This window comes from Serinus canaria, chromosome 17 (genome assembly GCF_022539315.1).
Source record: "Serinus canaria isolate serCan28SL12 chromosome 17, serCan2020, whole genome shotgun sequence".
Taxonomy (NCBI): Eukaryota; Metazoa; Chordata; class Aves; order Passeriformes; family Fringillidae; genus Serinus; species Serinus canaria.
The window spans coordinates 9,665,177-9,684,452 of NC_066330.1; the positions used below are offsets into that span (position 1 = coordinate 9,665,177).

The 19,276-nt window shown below is 51.5% G+C and overlaps 1 protein-coding gene across 2 annotated transcripts in view; it reads right to left on the minus strand.

Moving 5' to 3' along the window:
* Positions 1-19,276, minus strand: part of PNPLA7 (patatin like phospholipase domain containing 7) — a 132,212-nt gene that overhangs the window by 2,532 nt on the left and 110,404 nt on the right. For both annotated transcript variants that reach the window (XM_050980884.1, XM_018917841.3), the window contains exons 29-34: positions 17,072-17,141; positions 15,052-15,168; positions 12,999-13,147; positions 10,294-10,446; positions 7,889-7,996; positions 3,875-3,962 (exon numbers count right to left, since the gene is read on the minus strand). In XM_050980884.1, the coding sequence (XP_050836841.1) occupies positions 3,875-3,962; positions 7,889-7,996; positions 10,294-10,446; positions 12,999-13,147; positions 15,052-15,168; positions 17,072-17,141 (685 nt within the window). The remainder of the gene's footprint in view (positions 1-3,874; positions 3,963-7,888; positions 7,997-10,293; positions 10,447-12,998; positions 13,148-15,051; positions 15,169-17,071; positions 17,142-19,276) is intronic.

Consider the following 19,276-nt stretch of genomic DNA (forward strand, 5'->3'; position numbering starts at 1 on the left):
GCAGAGCCAACACCTCTCCCAGCATCTGGAGATCACCTGGAGGATCTGCAAAACAGGCAGCAGGAGCAGGAACTCCCAAGGGCCTGGAGGAGCAGAACAAGGAGAAATGGCCATAAGGAAGATGGAGACAGATGGGTTATTGGGAAGGAATTGTTCCCTGGGAGGGTGGGCAGGCCCTGGCACAGGGTGCCCAGAGCAGCTGGGGCTGCTCCTGGATCCCTGGCAGTGCCCAAGGCCAGGCTGGACAGGGCTGGGAGCAGCCTGGGACAGTGGGAGTTGTCCCTGCCAGGGCAGGGGGTAGAAGTGGATGAGCTTTAAGGTTCCTCCCAACTCAAACCCTTTTTTGACTGCACCTGCACCAGGGCTGGCTCCCCAGAGCAGCTCCAGGAATGTGCTGGGCTGGGGAAGCCATTGATGGTCCCAGCTCCCCCCCAGCCCCTGCAGAGCCTGTCCCAGCCACTGGTGACACCAGGGCACGTGGGCAGTGGGGCAGAGCCCCTGTCAGGCAGCACCTTCCTCTGCTGGCACCCAGAGCTTCAGGATGCAGCTTAAGCATGAAAATGACATTTTATGGTCATCATTAAAATCACATTTGTGTGACACCAGCTCTTCTCCCCCTTTCCTGAGTTAATTCCAATGTGCTCTGAGGCACTACCTGGATGCAGCCCACTGGTGAAGAGAGGGGCTCCTGTTTAAACCAGATCCTTGATTAAGTATTTCTCCTGGGAGCCATCAATAGCATCTGCTCCATGCTGAAGACAACAGCACAGTCTGTTCCACAGCCTTTTCTCCTAGCACATAACTACAACCAAATGCTAGAACATTGGAATGAAAGACATTAGGTATTTTTTATTTTCTTTTATTATTTTTAGTTTTGTTGTTTTTTTTTACTGTGAATTAGAGAATGATTGTTAGCTTTTACTAAAAACACTCATGATAATCTTTGATAAAATACACCAGAGAAACTGGAAACTCGTCTGAACAGCAAGAGACACCACAAACAAGAGTTTGGAGTTTATACCTCCAATAAAACCAGCTGCCATCAAGACTAAATTCCTTGATTTTCCCAGAACTACTCAGCACTTACCAGATCCTTCTACAGACACAGAATCAAGAGCCACCCTTCTCACATCCCTCACAGCACAGCTCTGGGTGCTGGAGGGGGAAAGGGAGAGCAGGAGGTGGCCCTGCTGTCCCAAAACATCACCTTCCATCATGGCTGAGGCTCACAGTGACTGCTCTGGGCACTACAAAACCTCCCAGAAGCACCAAGCAGGACCAAGGCCTCGCTGCTCTGTTCAGCTCATCAGCATCCAAAGAGCTCAGCCTGGAGGAGATTCCACCCTGGGAAGGTCCCCAAGCCTGCCCTGAGCAGGGTGAGCACATTCCCTGCAGGAAGGGCATTTCCCACCCAGAGATCTGCCTCATGCTCCTGCAGCTGGGGTGTTTCAGCTTTGTGGCCAATTCCTGCAGGGAACCCCCAGCTGGGGACAGCTGTGGTGTGCCTGGAGGGGTCAGTCAGCACCTGGAAGCTCAGCACAGCCTCAGCTGCATTAGTGCTGCTCCAGAAAAGTTTTTTTTAAGCAGCAAAGATGCAGAGGTGGCTGGTGCCTGCTAATTGTGTCCCTTGAGAGGTGCTGGGACGTCTCCTGCTCCAGCTTAATGGCAAATCCAGGCACTTGACACCACCATGAACATTTCTCCTCCACAAATCCCTTTATGCAAATGACCATTGCTACAAGTGCTGCATCTCCTGGGCTCAGCAACCCCTCACAGGGGGAGCCTGAGCAGGGATGTGACAGAGCCACCCCCAAAAGTGGCACCTGAGCTCCCCTGGCCACAGCCACAGCTCTGTGGGTCCAAACCACAGCTGGGCAGAGGGATAATCCCGGCTGAGGGAAGGTGGGGATGGAGAATGGGAACAGGGCCACCAACACTGCTGTGAAATGAGTCACCTGTGCCCCAGCACTCAGGTCCCTCTGCTAAGCCCTGCCTGAGGCACAGGCTCCCTTTTAAAAAACTTTTAAATGGTTTTGGTCAATGCTCTCAGTGTGCTCAAGAGAGAAAGAATTCCCCTGCCCTTTCCCCACAAAGCCCACACAGCTCCTGCCCCATGCAGGCTTCTCACCCTGTGTGCTGACCCTTCCCCACCCATCAGAACTTGAGCCTTTCCCTTTGCTTGCTTTAGAACAAAATTACTGCCAGGATTTCCCCAGCCAGCCCGAGCCCTGCAGTGTGCTGTCAGAACAGGCAGAGCCTTTCTCAGCCTCTGTGATCCAAGACCTCCCTCAGGAAGGGATTTCCAGGGAGAACAAAGGTGACAGTGCAGGGTCTCAGCCAGGCCACCAAGCAGCTCCCTGCCCCCTCCCCTCCCCAGGTCCCAAGCCTCAGAGCCTCCTCACCCCCAGAGCAGAGCAATGCCAGAGCTCACCAGCCCCTGACAGCCACGAGGCCACTGCAGGGAGGTGCCACCCTCCCCCTGAGCTCACCTCACCACAGACCTTCCCCCACAGCTCTTTAGCAAGTGTCTCATGCACAGAGGACACCAAAGAATGTCACTGCTGTCACTGCCACCCAGACATGGCCAGGGTCCCTTCAGCCACACGGCACAACGGATCCTGCCCAGCACGTGCACAACTCTGCTGCCACCCCCTCCTCAGACCCTACAGCCAAGGGATTTCAGCACCCAGGAGGAGCACGTGGCCCCTGCCCATCCCATCCATGCCACCCATGCCCAGCAGCCCCTGCACTGCCCCTCCTCAGCCCAGAAGGTGCCAGCTCCATTTGCCACACACCATCCACAGCCCTGCCCAGCAGAAAGCAGGAGCCTAAGGGGGAATAATCAGGAGCTCCAGAAAGGAGGAGGATCTGTCCCAGTGCTCTGGTGAAATCTCAGCAAGTGTCAGTGCCTGAGCCTTAAATAACCACATACCATGAACTCTTCACTCTTATTCACAATGGCTGCTTCAACCACATTTGATTAATATTTTCTTCATAAGGCATATGATTGTAATTAGCATTTCAAATTACCACAGGGACATCTCTGCAAACAGTCACAGATGGGAGCACTGCTAACTTTAGCTTTCCCTCTGCAGGAACAAGAATCAGGAGGAGGGGAAGAGACTGTTTAGAAAGAGCTCCAGCCCTGGTGACACACTCAGGGGTTTCAGGCCTGCAAGGCTCTGATCCTTTTGGATCTGGGAGATCCATAATCAGGGAGCTGCTCTGCAGGGCAGGGCCAGCACGGGGCACAGAGCACCTCTGTGTCACCATGCAGCAGCTGCTACCAGCTCCTCACCAATTCACTGCTGCTCCCACACCAGGAGCACACAAAAAGCACTGGAGCCAGTGAGTCACTCCTGATCCTAATCACAAAACATCCTTGGGGCAGGGCTTTAACTCAGCCTCCCCTCAATCCAACATGGGAAAACATCCTTGGGGCAGGCCTTTAACTCAGGCTGCCCCCAATCCAACATGGGAAAACATCCCTGGGGCAGGCCTTTAACTCAGGCTGCCCCCAGCTCAACATCCTTGGGGCAGGGCTTTAACTCAGCTTCCTCCTGCCCAACAGGGCTGAGGATGGAGCCAGCAGAAGGGGACAGGACAGCCTAAGGGGATGGAAGCTGAGCTGCCACTTGTGTTATCCCCTCAGCTGAGACTCCAGCAGGGATTATTCCCCCCGGGAGCTGCCCAGGAAGAGGCTGGCAGCAGGTGCTGAGGACACCCCGACCGATCCTGCTGTCCCAGAGAAGGTGGCAGGAGGGGGACACAGAGGGCCAGGGCTCTGAGGGGAGCAGGGAGTGGCTGGCAGTGCCCAGCAGGCCCCTCACTGAGCACGGGGAGGGCAGGCAGGCAGGCAGGAGCTGTCCCTCACCGTCGGCCAGCGGAGGAGCCTTGACAGGCTCGATGCGGGAAACAATCTCAGCCAGGTCTGTGAAGGACGTGGTGGGACAGGTCACGTTCTGCAACACAGAGAAGTTGAAGGTTTGTCAGCAAATGTACACAGAAATGTACCCAGAAAATCCAAACAAGTTGAGACTGTATAAAAATTATATTGAACAGACAAAGCTCCAGACGCACAAATTCTCCACAGCTGCCCCCTCATTACTCATCAGTGAGAAATCCTGCAAGCAGCTCTCCTGAGGCAGGTCTGGTGGCAGAGATGGGATTCCCAACAGTGGGACATGCTTTTAATGGCTCTTACTCCACCCACACAACAAGAAGCCTTATTAAAAAGACCCCAGAGACAAGCACAGGAGGGACTGGGCCCTGGCATGGACAGAACTCATTCCATGTGTTTTTCTCCATCAGGGTCCCTTTGTGAGAGGGACTGGCTGGGCCAGGTGCAGCCCCTAGGGAGCTTCTGCTTTTGGGAGAAGGTGAACAGGTAGGGCACACAGTGGCCCATCCCTCAGCTGGAGTGATGCCACAGAAGCTGCAGGGACAGGTGGGCACTGGGGTGACCAGGACTCCCAGGAACCCTAAAAGCCCCACTGCTGGAGGTGCTGCAGCGAGCCAGAGCCTGCAGAGACATCTCCCACTGCAATTCCTCTCTCCAGTAAACCCTTGCTATTTTCACTCTGTCTCATCCAAGCAGTGGGCTGAGTGTTCTCTATTTTGAGAAGTTCTTGCTCCAGTGTCTCCTCCAAGAAAACCCAACTTTGGCATTTAAGAGCCCTTTCAGGCTTCCTGCAGCCCCCCCTCCCTCTCTGGGGTGGGCACAAGGTAACCAGGAGGACACCTGAACACCTCTCACTGTTTTTTAAACCCAGTGAGTTAAATGGACACAGCAACAACGCCAACCCAGAGGAAGAGGATGGGGGAGAGCAGGCAGAGGGAACTGGCCAAGAATTGCTGTGCCAGTTGTGCTCCCAAACACCCAGACCTGCCCATGTGCTCCCAAGCCAGGGCAGCTTCCTAATAGGGGGTTTTGTGAACAATCCTCTGCTCCTCCGGCAAGAACACCAAGCCTGTGAATCACACAGCCCCTGTGGGGTCACAGCAGCAGCCCATTGCTGCTGCAGCAAAGTGCTCTCAGTTGACCTTTCATCTGTAGCTGATTTTGATGTCACTTAGAACAGCCACAACACAGAGCAGATCCAGGACAAGCAACGGGGGCAGAGAAAGCCTGGAAGGAATGAAAAGGTACCTGTATGAAATGGATCAGCAGCAGCTCAGGAGACACACCTTAAAACAGAAAGAAGTTGGGAAGCTCATTGTGACTGTTAAGGAACTGCTGGAAAGGATGAGTCAGCCCAGGCTCACTTTGAACACCCAATCTGAACGTTCCCAGTGCAGCATCCGCAGGAAGCTCGTTTCCAGGACAGGGAAGAAAAGCTCCTTGACAGCTCCAGCCTGTGCCACACAGCTCAGTGAGGGACACCACAGGGACACAGCCAGGTCTGAGGCTGTCCCTGGACCCCAGAACCTAGGAGGACGAGGTGGCTGCACAGAGCACTCAGGCAGAAGTGCCAGGCTGTCCCTGGGAACAGGGACAGGCTTTGGATGGGATAAAAGCCCAGGGCTCTGAATGAACAGCTGAACAAAATCCTGCAGGGCCCAGCACCCAAGTGTGCCCCAGGAAAATCATCTGCAGCTCCTGTGGTGAGGATGGATGGGAATGAAGTGGGACTGCACCCTTGAAGCATCTGTCCCCCAACTGTCCCCCAGGTCAGCCTGTCTGAGGGCACCTGCACCCAAAGCCTCAGCACCAGGACTGGAAAATCACTTGTGGGAAACCAGGTGTCTTCCCACACTGATATGGTGCTTTACAAACGAGTTTAGTGTTTCAGTGCTTCCTCTCACTACTTTTAAGGACAAAATCACCCTCCCATCAGATAACACAAAGCAAAGAAGTGGCTCACATCCACCTGAAACCTACTCTCAGACTTCTCTGGTATTTTTTTTTTTCCAAGGAGGAAAGTTTTCTCTTTGGCACAATCTTTATGAAATAAATTAGAGGAGAAAGACAGTTACTATTGTAGTCCACTGGATTATATTTAGCTTTGACTATGAATAACAGCTCTGTAGACAGAACTTCCCCAAGCAGCCCCAATTAATGGTGCTGCAGCATTCCATACTAGGGAGGAGTAAGGGCTGCTCAAAGTAAAGTTTATGTAAGGTTCCTGTTGTTTGTGTCTTCAGTATTTGCATTTTGGAGACAAGATAAACAAGGACTAAATGATCAAAGCAAAGGAGAAGCATCTAAATGATTAAATATCTGGATTTTTAAATAAAATTGCAATGCTCACAACATGGAAACGAGACAGTAAGAAATGGCACTCAGCTCTCAGATGTTGAACACTCCAGAAATAGATGAAGAACTAAAACACATAAAGCATCAAAACCTTTGCTAATGAAAGGCACGTTAAAAATATCAGCTGCTCTGCCTGGGAGATAACACAGCTAAAGGACTTAAGTGACTCTAATGGACTAAGAAAAGCAAGAAAAATACCCCAGTGGGAGCTGCAACAATTGTAACTTCATAAAAATAAATCTCCTGCAACACAAATCAGATGCAAAAATCTTGGGTTTCAGAGGGCTCTGGAGATTTAGAAGGATGAGCAGATGATCCCACAGGTCCTTGGGATGCACAGAGCCCGTGGCCCCTGCTCCATAACCTGGCAGGGTTGGTGAGTCACTCTCCCAATCCTGTTATTTCCATGCTGTGGCACCTCAACAATCAGCACTTGGTGCCTCATTATCAAGTGAGTGCAGGGCCAGGCTGTGTCTGCAGTGAGGAGGTGACAGATTTGCTCTCCAGGGCACTGAAGTGCCACAGAAGCCAGAGTAGGTGTGATAAATGTCCATCATGCTGCTGTGATAGCATGATTTAAGTGAAATATTCCCCTCCATTACTGAATCCTGTAAAAAGGGCAGTTTAAAAAGCAGTCTTCTTTAAGAGAAGTGTCTGTCACAGCCCTGAAAATGTTTGAGGCTTTTTACTGGCTGGTGATAAAAGCAAGGCTGAAGTAGGACACAGCCAACTCTGAGACACACATTTCTCCCTGCCTTGACTTCTCCTTGGGACTTTAACACAAAACCTGAACCCCAGCCCCTCATGGCTGATCAGGAGGTGCCAGAGGTGGACTGAGGACCCATCTTGTGCAGCCACGCTGAAGCACCTCCTCATCCAGGTGTGCTCCCAGGGAGGACCCCCAGGCTGAGGAGTCTGGGGGCTCCTCAGGCTCATGGATCTCCAGTGGTTTCCTCCAGGGCTCAGTCCCTGTGTGCTCCTTCCAGAGCCACTCTGGCCCTGCCAGGCAGCGTGGGCAGATCCATCTGATGCTGGGAAGTCCCCCTGGAACTGAGGGTGACATTCATCTCCTGCCAGCAGAGCCATTTCCACCCCTCAGTGACTCACAGCCTCTGCTGACACTGAGGGCACCTGGATGTGGAATCATCCACCCCTCATCCCTGGCCCAATGTCCATCCTGCCATCCATCCCCTCCCTATCTCTGAGCCAAGGTGCTCTGCCACCCACCCCTGGAGAGCTGCAAATCCTCAGTGTCATCTCTCACCTCACTTGACTTCCCTCTGTGAGGCTCATGACAGCTATGATTCATTCTGGCCATCCCTTAAAAAATTACTGCTCATTTCCCTCTCTAAAAGATGATAAAAAAGAATTACTGGGTAAAACATGAAGCCTTTGTAGCACTTGGGTTTCAAATCAGAGGGATTCAAAGGAGAGGAAGCTCAGTAAGCCCTTATATTATCATATATTATCCAAATTCCTCAAAAAGATGCTAACTGTTTCTTAAAACCAACTGGAACTTTCCTGCCAAGAAATCCAGAGCACTGAGCTGTGAACCAACCTCAGGGCAGTCACTGTCCCCTGCCCCAGCCCTGAGCAGCTCCAGGAGCACAGAGCCTTTCCCTGAGCACTTACATCAGTTTTGGATTTGCAGGTCTCTTGCCTGTCCTTCAGCATCTTGTCAAGGACTCCACTCCTGCACCACACATTAAATACAGTTTTCCCATGCTGGTATCCCACTTCCTGGAAAAAAAAAATCAGGAGAAAAGAAAGTAATTAATAACTGCAATTAGCACAGAACCAACTGGAAAGAAAAGACCCATTGCTCCAAGTTTTACTCTCTTTCTCAGAACACAGTAGAAATGACATTGAAAAATCAAATGGGAAGGACAGAGCAACAGGTTTTGGGAGCCCTGGGTCGCATCTCCAGCCCTGGTTCTGGCAGCAGCACTAAACCTCTGGTGTTGTCTCTCCTCCAGTTGTTGGATGAGGGTTCAGAGGCTTCCTTGGGACTGGAATTCACTTCTCACCATCTATCCCAGCCCAGGGTGGGGGTGATTAAGGGGAGAAAAAGGAGCTGACAGCTCTGCCACTGGCAGGTCAGGCTGACCCAAAACAGCCAGAAGAAGAGCTGCAGGAACAGCCACCCCTGCTTGGGGCTGAACACGAGGGGTTTGATATGAAGAGATTTCAGCTCCTTGGAAAATGCTGATGCCCATTTCTATTTCCTGTAAAATCCAGGCACACAGCTGAAATAAACCCCCCCCCCAGTACTTCCCAGCCCCTAAGGATAAAGGAATGTCTGGACTGTCCTTCCCTTTGGACAGCACAGTTTAAAGCTCCCTTGTGGTCAGAAGTTACTGAGCTGTGCTGCAGGGAATGAGGATCCAGGAGGTGCTGCCCCTCCATTCCTGCAGTGTCTGGTGCCAAGAACCTGCTCACAGACAGTGACACTTGTGAGGAACTGCCCTTTTCTCAGGTTTTATTGCACTGACAAAATTTGCCTGGTGCTTTTACATCTCTTTAACAGCAGCACTTTAGAACAGAGCAGGGAGGTGACAGCTCACGATCTGCTCCTGTGATGAACTACCACACCTGTCTGTCATGGTTTTCACATCAGCCAGGGCTCTCCAGCGGGCAAAGAACAAAGAATTATTTATCAGCCAAGTCCGAGATCCACAAGCAGACAGCAGTGTTTGCCCAGGAGCCAAGAGGCACCAAAAATCCCAGAGAAAATATTGACAGTGGGGAAATCAGCTGGAGGTTTAGAGTAGCTGCTGTGTGTCCTAAGGAGTCTCTCAGATGGGAATCTGCAGGTCTAAGCTGTGCTTCTGGGGTTGGTCAGTGTTTGCTAAGCCAGAACCAGAGAGATCAGTCTGCAGGCCAAGGAGCATCACAGCTTCTCACTGAAGTGTAATGGAGATTGACTGCAAGGAGGAGTGGGGGTTTTCCAGCCTGGCAGAGGAGCAAAGCTCTGAAGGAATATCTGGACATGGAAGATGCCTGCAGAGTTAAAGCAGACAAAGAATGGAAGGAGGCAGCAAAATCACTTTCTTGACAGGAGACACTGAGCAAGAATGGCTTTTGCTGTCCTGCCTGAGCAGGGACATTTTTGCTGTGAACACTGGATAATGTTAGCAGGACAATTCCCTGCACACCTGGAGCCAGCTCTGTCCCTCCTGGGCTCTGACACAAACGAACACAGCCCAGTGCCAGCACCACTTCAACACCCTGACACTGGTGCCACTTCCTGACCCTCTAAGGGGTGCAGAGGAATTGTGAATGATGCTTTATTCACAGAAGTGTTCAAATGTTCACAGAACCAGGTATTTTCACGTTTCCCTCTATTTCCAGGATTTAAGGCCTCCCTGACAAGATTTCCGTAAACCTTTCATGCTACAACAAACTCCAGGAGGAGGAGAAAATGAGGACAAACCCCAGCCCACAGCAATGCCAAACCCCAAAACTGCCCAGAGCAGCTCTCAACGAGCAGCTGAGCCCGTGCTGCCACACAACAGAGCGAGGTAACCCATCCCTTCACAGGTCATGACAGAATCAAGATTACAAACTCAATTCCTGCTGCTAATCCAATCTCCCAGCTGGGATATCATTCCACAGCATTATTGAGTGTCAATTATTCACTCTGCCAACGCAATCCTTGCGCTCTGCACCGGCTGCAGCACTAATTAACAGCAGCAGAGCAGTGAGGGGCAGAGCAGTGAGGGCCAGTGAGGAGGAGGGCTGTGAGGAGAAGGGCAGCGAGGGGCAGGGCTTTGAGGGGGCAGGGCTGTGAGGAGCAGGGCTGAGACAGGCCCGGCAGTGAGGGGCAGGGCTGTGAGGGCAGGGCTGAGACAGGCCCGGCAGTGAGGGGCAGGGCTGTGAGGGGCAGGGCTGAGACAGGCCCGGCAGTGAGGGGCAGGGCTGTGAGGGGCAGGGCTGTGAGGGGCAGTGCTGTGAGGGGCAGGGCTGAGACAGGCCCGGCAGTGAGGGGCAGGGCTGTGAGGAGCAGGGCTGGGCCCTGGGTTGCTCGGGGCACTCACACAGATCTCGTCGAACTTGCCAAAGTCCAGGGTGCCGTAGCGGTCGATGGGGGGCCGGATGTACTCGCAGTAGTCGCTGTTCTTCACCATCTCCAGCTGCCGCACGCAGCACACGTAGGCCAGACGTGTCTGGATCTCGGCCATGTTCAGCACCTGCCCAGCATAAATTCACAAATTCAGCTCCTCCAGGTGGGTTTCAGAATGTGTTCAGTGTGCTCAGCACGGAGGAGAAGTGAGCTGGTGTCTCAGGTTGGAAATGGAGGTGTGTATTCTATTGCCGTCTGTCAGAGCTGGGGCAGTTCTCTCTGTTCTTTGGGCAGTTTTCTTTATCTCTCCCACAGCCAACCCTCCCTCCAGGAGATCTCTGCTGTCCATGGCCAGGGAGTGTCCCTGCAGGGCTGATCAAATTCCACCATCCCATGGGGAGATGCTCCGCCCAGGGGAGGAGCCAAGCATTCCTACCTGGATCCAATCTGCCCTGGGAACAGCCCAGCAGCCTTTGCCCACTGCATTCCCAGAGGAGCAGCCTTCTGCTGCCCTGCATTCCCAGAGGGAGAGCAGGCCCATCTCCAGCAGCCCTGGAGCTGCAGAGGAAAACTCCCCCCTTGTGCAGGATCCCTGCTCCAGCAGAACCACACCTGGCACTGCAGGAGGGATGAGCCCCCCTGGGATGGGGCTGTGCCATCACCCTGAGCGCCCCTGGGATGGGACTGTGCCACCACCCTGAGCCCCCCTGGGATGGGACTGTGCCACCACCCTGAGCCCCCCTGGGATGGGACTGTGCCACCACCCTGAGCCCCCTGGGATGGGACTGTGCCACCACCTTGAGCCCCCCGGGATGGGACTGTGCCACCACCCTGAGCCCCCCTGGGATGGGACTGTGCCACCACCGTGAGCCCCCCTGGGATGGGACTGTGCCACCACCCTGACACACAGGGGTCAGGGCCTGCTGTGACTCTGACAGTAGATTTTGTTTGTTTGCACTATTACATTTGTATTTTTAATTTCCCTAGTACAGAACTGTCATTCCTATTCCCATATCTTTGCCTGAGAGCCCCTTAATTTCAAAATGATAATAATTCAGAGGGAGGTGGTTTGCATTTTCCATTTCAGGGGAGGCTCCTGCCTTCCTCAGCAGACACCTGTCTCATCAAACCAAGACAGCTGGCATGTGGTGATGCCCTGGCACAGCAGCACCTCCAGCTGGGTCCCAGTGTGGGCAGGCAGGGAGGAATATCCATGGTCAGCACAGGAAAGGAACTGCCTTCCAACAAGCTTGAACCAAGACTTCATTCCAGCATATAGTGAAATATATATAGAACTTAGAGATCTGTGCTGAGGTGAGGAGCACAATGATCCTCCAAGGCAGAAATCAGTGATGTCCCATCCCTGCCAGTGTTCAAAGCCAGGCTGGACAGGGCTTGGAGCCTTAGGGGGGAACTGAATGAGCTTTAAAGTCCCTTCCAACCCTAGCTAGTCTGTAATTCCATGATCCTCTGATCTGTCCAGTGCCAGGGCAGAGATTTTGCTGAATGGCTGAGGTGGACAGGGACTCCTTGGGATCATCCAGTCCATCCCTCCTGCCCAGGCAGGGCCAGCTGGGGCAGCTTGTCCAAGACCATGTCCAGCTGAGTTTTGACCATTTTCACAGATGGAAACTCCCAGCCCTCTGTCTGGCCAGTGTTTCACCACAACCAATAAATACATTAAAAAAAAAAAGAAAAAAAAAAAAAAAGAAGTGTTTTTTGGTGTTCAGAAGGAATTCCATGTTTCCATGGTTGCCTACTGCCATTCAGGCAGTTGGAGTATTTCACTGGGTACTACTGAGACCAATTCCAACTGGAGAATGCAATTGGGAGGAAAGAATTAAAATCAATATTCACTTGGGGGACAGCAGCAGAGCCAGGTAATATAGGAAATGCAGAATAAGGAAGAGAGTTGGCCTGAGCACATGCAACGAAAGGAAAATAATAAAATCATGCTCTGTAAATCCATGTTTATCAGCTGCACTTAATTACTGCCAAGTGCTAAAGTCTCCCTAAATCAGCAGTTCAGAGACATACAGGATAGAAAATGAGCTGGACAGATTTACTGCTTTTATGGGTAAAATTAATAAATTCTGACTTCATAAGAATGTATGCAGCTCCAACAAAAGGTTTCTTTGCTCTAAGAATTCTGCCAGCCTCTTCCCACATCACTGCCTTCCCTGTGGTGCCAAGGCACTGGCCAGTTCTTTGAACAAGAATTCAAATTTCAGGAGAAAAGGAGACTCAGGGCTGTCCCCATCACTCTCAGAGCTCCTGAAAGGTGCCTGTGCTCAGCTGGGGCTGGGCTCTTTCTCCAGCAGCACTGACAGAACCAGACCTCACAGCCTCAGGCTGCACCAAGGGAAATTCAGGCTGGATATCAGGAAAAAGTTCTTTACAGAAAAAGTGATAAAGTTGTGGAATGGCTGCCCAGGGAGGTGTGGAGTCCCCATCCCTGGGTGTGTTTAACAAAGCCTGGATGTGGCACTGGGGCCAGAGTTGAGTTGAGGTGTTGGGGCTGGGTTGGACTCAATGATCTTGAAGGTCTCTTCCAACCCAGTGATTCTGTGAAATCCAGCAAAACAACAAATCTGGCCCAGACTTGCTACCTGAGTAACGGAGGGAATCTTCCCACTCCTCCCACTGCTCTGGAAAACCATTCCAGCCTAGCCCCAGTACCTTGACTTTCTCAGCCAGGGGGTTCCACCTCTTCCAGAGCAGCCACCAGCCGCTCAGGCAGTCGCCGTAGTTGGTCAGGTCGGTCTCGTCGCGGCTGCCCACGTCGATGGCGATCACCACCTTGGCCCCCATGGACCTGGCCACGTCAGCTGGGGACAGGAGGTGTCAGAGCCCCTGTGCCCTCCCTGCTGCCCCAGGTGCAGATACAGATCTGCATGGCTCAGGAGTGGCACCTGAGGTCGCACCCACTGCGAGGACAGACGTGACCATGGGTGCCCATCCCCGCAGGGATCCAAAAGGTGCAGGTGACACCTGGGGACATGGGTTAGTGCTGGGGAATGGCTGGCCTCAGCCTTAGAGGGATCTTCAGCCTAAACAACTCTGTGACTCCACATGAACTCTACAGCAGCTCTGCCCAGACCATTCCCGCTCAGGGAGGTTCTGTGGGGAGGGAGGGATCCCAAATCCTGCACCAACCAAGCCCTGAGTGACCCCAGGGTGAGTCCTTACTGCTGGGGAACATTGCTGACAGGGGATGTTCTGCCCCAGATCAGTGGGATGACCTGACCCTCCCTGAGGTCAGGCAGCAGGGGACAGGGCACACAGCGCCAGGGCAGTGACACCACGTTGGGTATAACGGGATAGAGCACATCAAACCCACATTAATTCCAAAAATAGACCTGGGGGACCTGCAGAGAGAACAAGTGGCAGTGCCTTAGAGAGAGCAGTGCCAACGCTGCAGGGAGAAGGTGACAATGGGAGGAGCAGGACAGGGACCTGCCAGCAAGGGGAGGCTGGATGGCAGCCTGAGAACAGCTCTGGGATCCAAGAGAAGGATTCACATCTTAAAGTGGGAAGAGAAATGAGGCAACACTTCCCACTTCAAGGTCAGTAAAAGGACGAGCTGCAGTCTTTGGATACGGGTAAGGATTTAGGGAAGTGCCAGGGGAGGGAAGAGAAGGACATGAACCTCACAGAATGGATTTCTATTTCTTTCACACCCCCAGAGTCCAAGATAGTTGCAGTTTCCAGAATAGTTTTGCGTAGGATAACCACAGCTCCTGAAGAGCCAATTTAGAGGCTTAATTTAGACATTTCTTTAGATCAGATCTGTTCTGTGACTTGGATTTATATTCCTGGGCTTGTTCAGTCTATTGTTTCCCACCCAGGGTTGCCTGTGCCTGCTCTTTACCCTCTCCAGCTGTGGAGATGCAAGAGCTGCTTTGGTTTGCAGTCCACAGTTCTTGCTTACAAGCACAGAGAATGGAGATGCTGATTTGGGGGATCTGTTTTGTGCTATTTAAGTTTCTGGGTTTTAGGTAAATACAGCCCTGATGGAAAAATAAAGTCAGAGTGTGACAGGAAGATGTAAATGACTCGGGTTGCTCAGGTGGGAGTCTCTGCCTGAGGTTCCTCCCTCTTTACCTGAGTCACAAATTGCAGTGACCCTGCAGGGCTCTGCTGCCTCAGCCACCCCTGAGCCACCCACCCTCATGACTGCAGTGAAACCTGACACAAAACACATCCCAAACACGGCCAGTTCACACCCCTGGACCCTGCTGGGGGGTTCAGACCTCATCCCACAGCCCACATCCCTCCTTCCATGGCCCCATGATTCCCCCACTGCCATATGCTCCAGGTGACACCAGCCTGAGCAGCAAATGCTGTTGCTCTCTCAGAATTATTTCTTAATTAACTGATTAAGTGATTTACTGATTAACTGATTAAACTCCAAGGTAGATTGTATGTCTGTGGTTTGATTCCTCCTCTCTCCCTTCAGCAAGCACTAAATTAGACTTAGCTGAATAGAACTGAGGGAGTTGTATGTTCAGAATTTGCCTATCAGGAAATACTTCATTAAAAAAAGTGTAAATAAAGCCAAGATAAAGGGAATATCCAGAAAACTGAGAGCAAGGACTCCAGTAACCAGCATGAGGTTAAAGGTGTCTGTGAGATTTCTCTGTGTTTTAGGGAAAACACAAGAGCCCCAAGGCTCGCAGGCTCTTTGATGGGCAGGACTGGGAATTTCTCCCCCCATGAGCTGTGCTCCTACCTGGCAGGTTGTTGATGTAGCCCCCATCCATGAGGAGATGGCCATCCTTGGGGTCACACAGGGGTGGCATGTACCCCGAGAGGGACATGCTGGCCCGGACGTACCTCCACAGGGAGCCTGCAGGGAGGGCAGAAGCATTAATCAGCCAGCATTAATTACTGCCATGCAGGGGGGAGGCTGCTGCACTCATTAAGATAATCAAGAGATAGAGGCTTTCCTCAGAACACTGTGAGGAAGTTATTAAAACAGTTTATTATTTTCTGTATCATACTACTGGCCAGGATAACACAAAGACTATGCAGACATCAGGCAAAGCCCCAGAAAGTCCAAAGTTGTAAGCCCATTCCTCACATTTACTGCCTCCTGTGGGATCTCAGGGAGCACCAGGGCTTTGTGGAGCTGGGGCTGAGGGGGAAGGAAAAGGTTTCTCCTGAGGAGAGGGGGATTGACAGAATAAGTGCAGCTGCAGTCACTGTGTTCTACAGAGATCCACAAACCCCCGACTTTTAGCAGGATCTGAACCTGAAAAATTCAAGCTGTAGAACCCCCAGAAATTCTGTTTTTCCTCCTCTGCAACAAGCAAATGTTTTGTCTTGTGAAACACTGCAAATGCCTGCTGGGGATCATTATCTTCTCTTGGGCCATTTCTGTTGGTGCTGTAAGGAACAGTAATAATCCTTTAAGCTATTAGAAACAAAGTTTAGTCAAGTAGAAATTGATTGGCCGTGTTTCCTGTAAAACATTCTGCTTTAAGGCTCTTACACACTGATTTTTCTCTTAACATTTGCATCAACCAAATTGGGAAGACACTGCATTTCCACAGGCCAAGAGGCTTGTCTGAGAAGTGAATCTTTAAAATACCAAGATAAGTGAGCCTTGCAGTACTAAATCACTACTCAGTAATTAACTGCCTGATGCTTCCAACAGCAACTCTTCCCAGCAAATTCCCTGGGAATTGATTTTCTTTTGGTGTTTTCTTTTTAAAAAAGATAACAGCTCTGTTTCTAATTGCAACCCCAGCACTCCTGCTGTTAGCCCAGGTTACTGCTGGCACATTTGGGGGTTATTATTAATAGTTGTAGTGGAACTTCCACCCAAGGAAACTGCTGACGTGTGTTACACCTCACAGACCAAACGAAGATGGGAAATGGCAGCAGCTGGGAACTTAATTTATCTCCATTCAGTGGAGACAACCGTAACCATTCTCCAGCTGATTCCCCTCCTTCCATTAAACTTCCACGGGGACAAGCAGCTGGCTGGAGTGAATCTCCTGACCTCAACTGGCTTAACCTGCTGTGGAATGGGAATAGAAAACCTCTGAGAAGGGTTAATCCTTTTTCTGCTTGTTTTAGCTGCCCTGATCAAAGCCAGAGTCCTTCAGCAGCTCCATATCCCCCCTGGCATGGCAGGAATGAGCAGTGTGACCTGTGCCAGCCCCAGGACAAACAGCAGATGTGGCAGCAAAGGCTGCAGCTCCCCCCAGGAATATCTGGGGCACCTTGAAGTCTCCCCTGCAGGCTGAGTCACTGAGTGACAAAAGGCAAAGGCAGGGACACATCCCAGGCACCTCAGATCCTCCTCCCCTCTTTACTCAGTGAGAAACAGAAAGGACTGACCACAAATGAGAGCCTAAATCAGCCCCTGCTTCAGGCAGAGCCTGTTCTGGGGGAAGACAGCTCCATTTAGGGGAATTTGAATAGTCAGAGGCTTTGGTTGCTTTAAGTATGATTTATGGCTAAAATACCTGCACAGTTCACTTTAAGGAAGTTTTCAGTATACAGAAAGGTGCCAATGGAGCCATTTTCTCCCCAAACAGTGAATGCAGCGTCTTATTTAATTCCCTCCCAGCAGCCCTGTCCCTTGTCACCTGTGTACAACCAGATTGGTGCTCACAAGTAACACAGAAGGGAGAAACAAAAGGAAAGACAAATTTCAAAGGTGAGACAAATTCCAGGAAGAAGGGGTGACCCTGAAGCTCCCATGGTGATTGAAGGCCTGGAGAGGCCATGGCCACACTCACCATCCCTGTGCACCCTCATGGCTGAGGCAGTGATGTCAGTGGTGATGGTGAAGTAAGGAATCCACAGATCCTGCAACAGAGGAGTCCCAAATTTACTAAATCTGTCACCTTGCACTTGACCACAGCCTGTGCCTGACACACAGCAGAGCTACAGACAGAGCTACAGACACACACCTGCATGGACGAAGGAAACCTCCTCAGTCCTGTGTTTAAATTCATGCATTTGTCTCTCATGCAAACAATTCATTCAGAACTAGGGCAGAAAAAAATCCCCCTGTCCTTTCTGCAGTAGCAAGAGCCCCTTGTTCCAGCAGTGTGCAGAAGCAGCACAGAGAGCTCCTCACACAAACCAGAGCCACCTTCTGCAGGGGGCTTTTGTTTTAGTTTCAGGTGAAGGGTGGGGGTCTGATGGTCACTCCCATCCCAAGGGATCCTGAGGCTGTTTAGTACTGGAGGACATGAAGAACAGGATCATCCATGGCCTCCTGACTGAGCAATGGCCAATTTGTACCTCCCGGTGATGGAGCCAGGGGTCATCACTTCAGCAGGAAATGGAAGATTTTCTGGAATCAAAGAGGACAACACCAAACTCTGCAGCACTGGCTACAGGAACAAAGGACCCTGCAAGGTACATCTCCAAGAAGGTTCTAGAGGTTGCCTGAGATCCTGCAGGATAACACAACAGTGGGGAGTGTGGAACAGAAGGGGGGTGAGACACAAAAAGAATGGCTGAGCCAAGAGCTTTGGGAGTTTATTCAAGGGGCCCTGGCCTGCTCCTGGCAGGGGAAGTTCTCCCTTTGGTTTCAGCTGGGTCTCACCTCCCACCTGCTGGAAAAAGCAAAGGGGAAGGTGACCTCCCAAGTGTGCAGGGCTCTGCTGGAGAGAGGACAGTTTTGGAAAGTTTCCATGATGCCTGGTGAAACGGTAGCTGCCAAGGGGAAGCAGGAGGGACTTGTCTGAGTAAACTGAGCTTGTGCCCTGTTCCCAGGAACAGCTGATGCTGCTCTGTCAATCAGAAACCTTGAATCAAGGCTGAAGAGGAAAACCTGCTCTCCCAGGCAGCCTTTGTTCACTGGACCCGGTGTCTGGGCCTTCTCCAGCACAGCTTTAATGGGCCTTAAACCCAAACCAAACACAGGTTTGGACTCCAGGACCACTGGAGCTGGAAGCCCTCCCTCACTGGCAAGGCTGCAGCTCCTGGTGTGATTTCTGTGCTGTTCAGCCTGAAATTCTGCACTGCCAAGAAGCAAGGGTTTTTCTGCTGACTTTAATCTTTTCAGCAGCTCTGCAAAGCTGGTGGGACTAGGGAGGGCTCACAAGCACTGCACCAGTATCACAACCCCAATGTAAATGCCAGAGCAAAGTGGATGAATAAAGTGTGATTACAAGAGAATCAGGGTGCCTCTCCATGCTTAAGATATTCTGGGGATTGCACCTCTCAGTGCATCAAGCACATATTAAGCAGAAATAGGGGAATGGGAGAAGAAGCCTCTCTGACACTTCCTTTCATGTTCCTGCAAACACCTGCACAAAGCAAACTAACCCAAGCCCTCCCACGCAGCAATAAAGCCTCACTGCTCAGAGATTGTTCCACTGATTTTGGAACAGAGCATCATTCAAGTCTGAAACAGGACTTAATAAAAGTCTTGTCTGATTCCTCACAGCTGAACCCCCAGCTGAGATGATTTACAAGGGCATTTTGGCACGGGGATAAAAACTGGAGAATTCTTATCCCCCTGCCAAAACAGAGAATAAAAATTCCAGAGGCTGATGTTCTCACAGAAGGATGGGTAATTCAAGAAGAAAATAGCTTTATTTCTTGATAAATTTCCTCCAAGTACCCTGGCCTGGGTTTGTGTGTCCAAGAGCCCCATCCTGGGTTTGGGTGTGCCCTGTGAGGGTCTCACATGGATGAGCCCAGCTTGGGCAGTGCCTGTGGCTGGAAGCAGTGATGGGGTTTTTGTCACCAAGACCCCCACACAAGCAGCACTGCTGGGAACCAGGAGACACCCACATTGCAAGGGTTGGCAGAGAGCAAATTTCAGAGAAAATGGAAACCTCCCTTCCAGTGTCAGAAATAACAGCTCAACGTCAGCGCTCCTGCTCCTGCCTCCCATGGGGGAGAGGGGTGAGGATTCTGTGGGAAGCACAGGGGGGTCACCTCACAGCCACAGCAGCAAAGAGGAGGATCTGGCCCAGAACTTC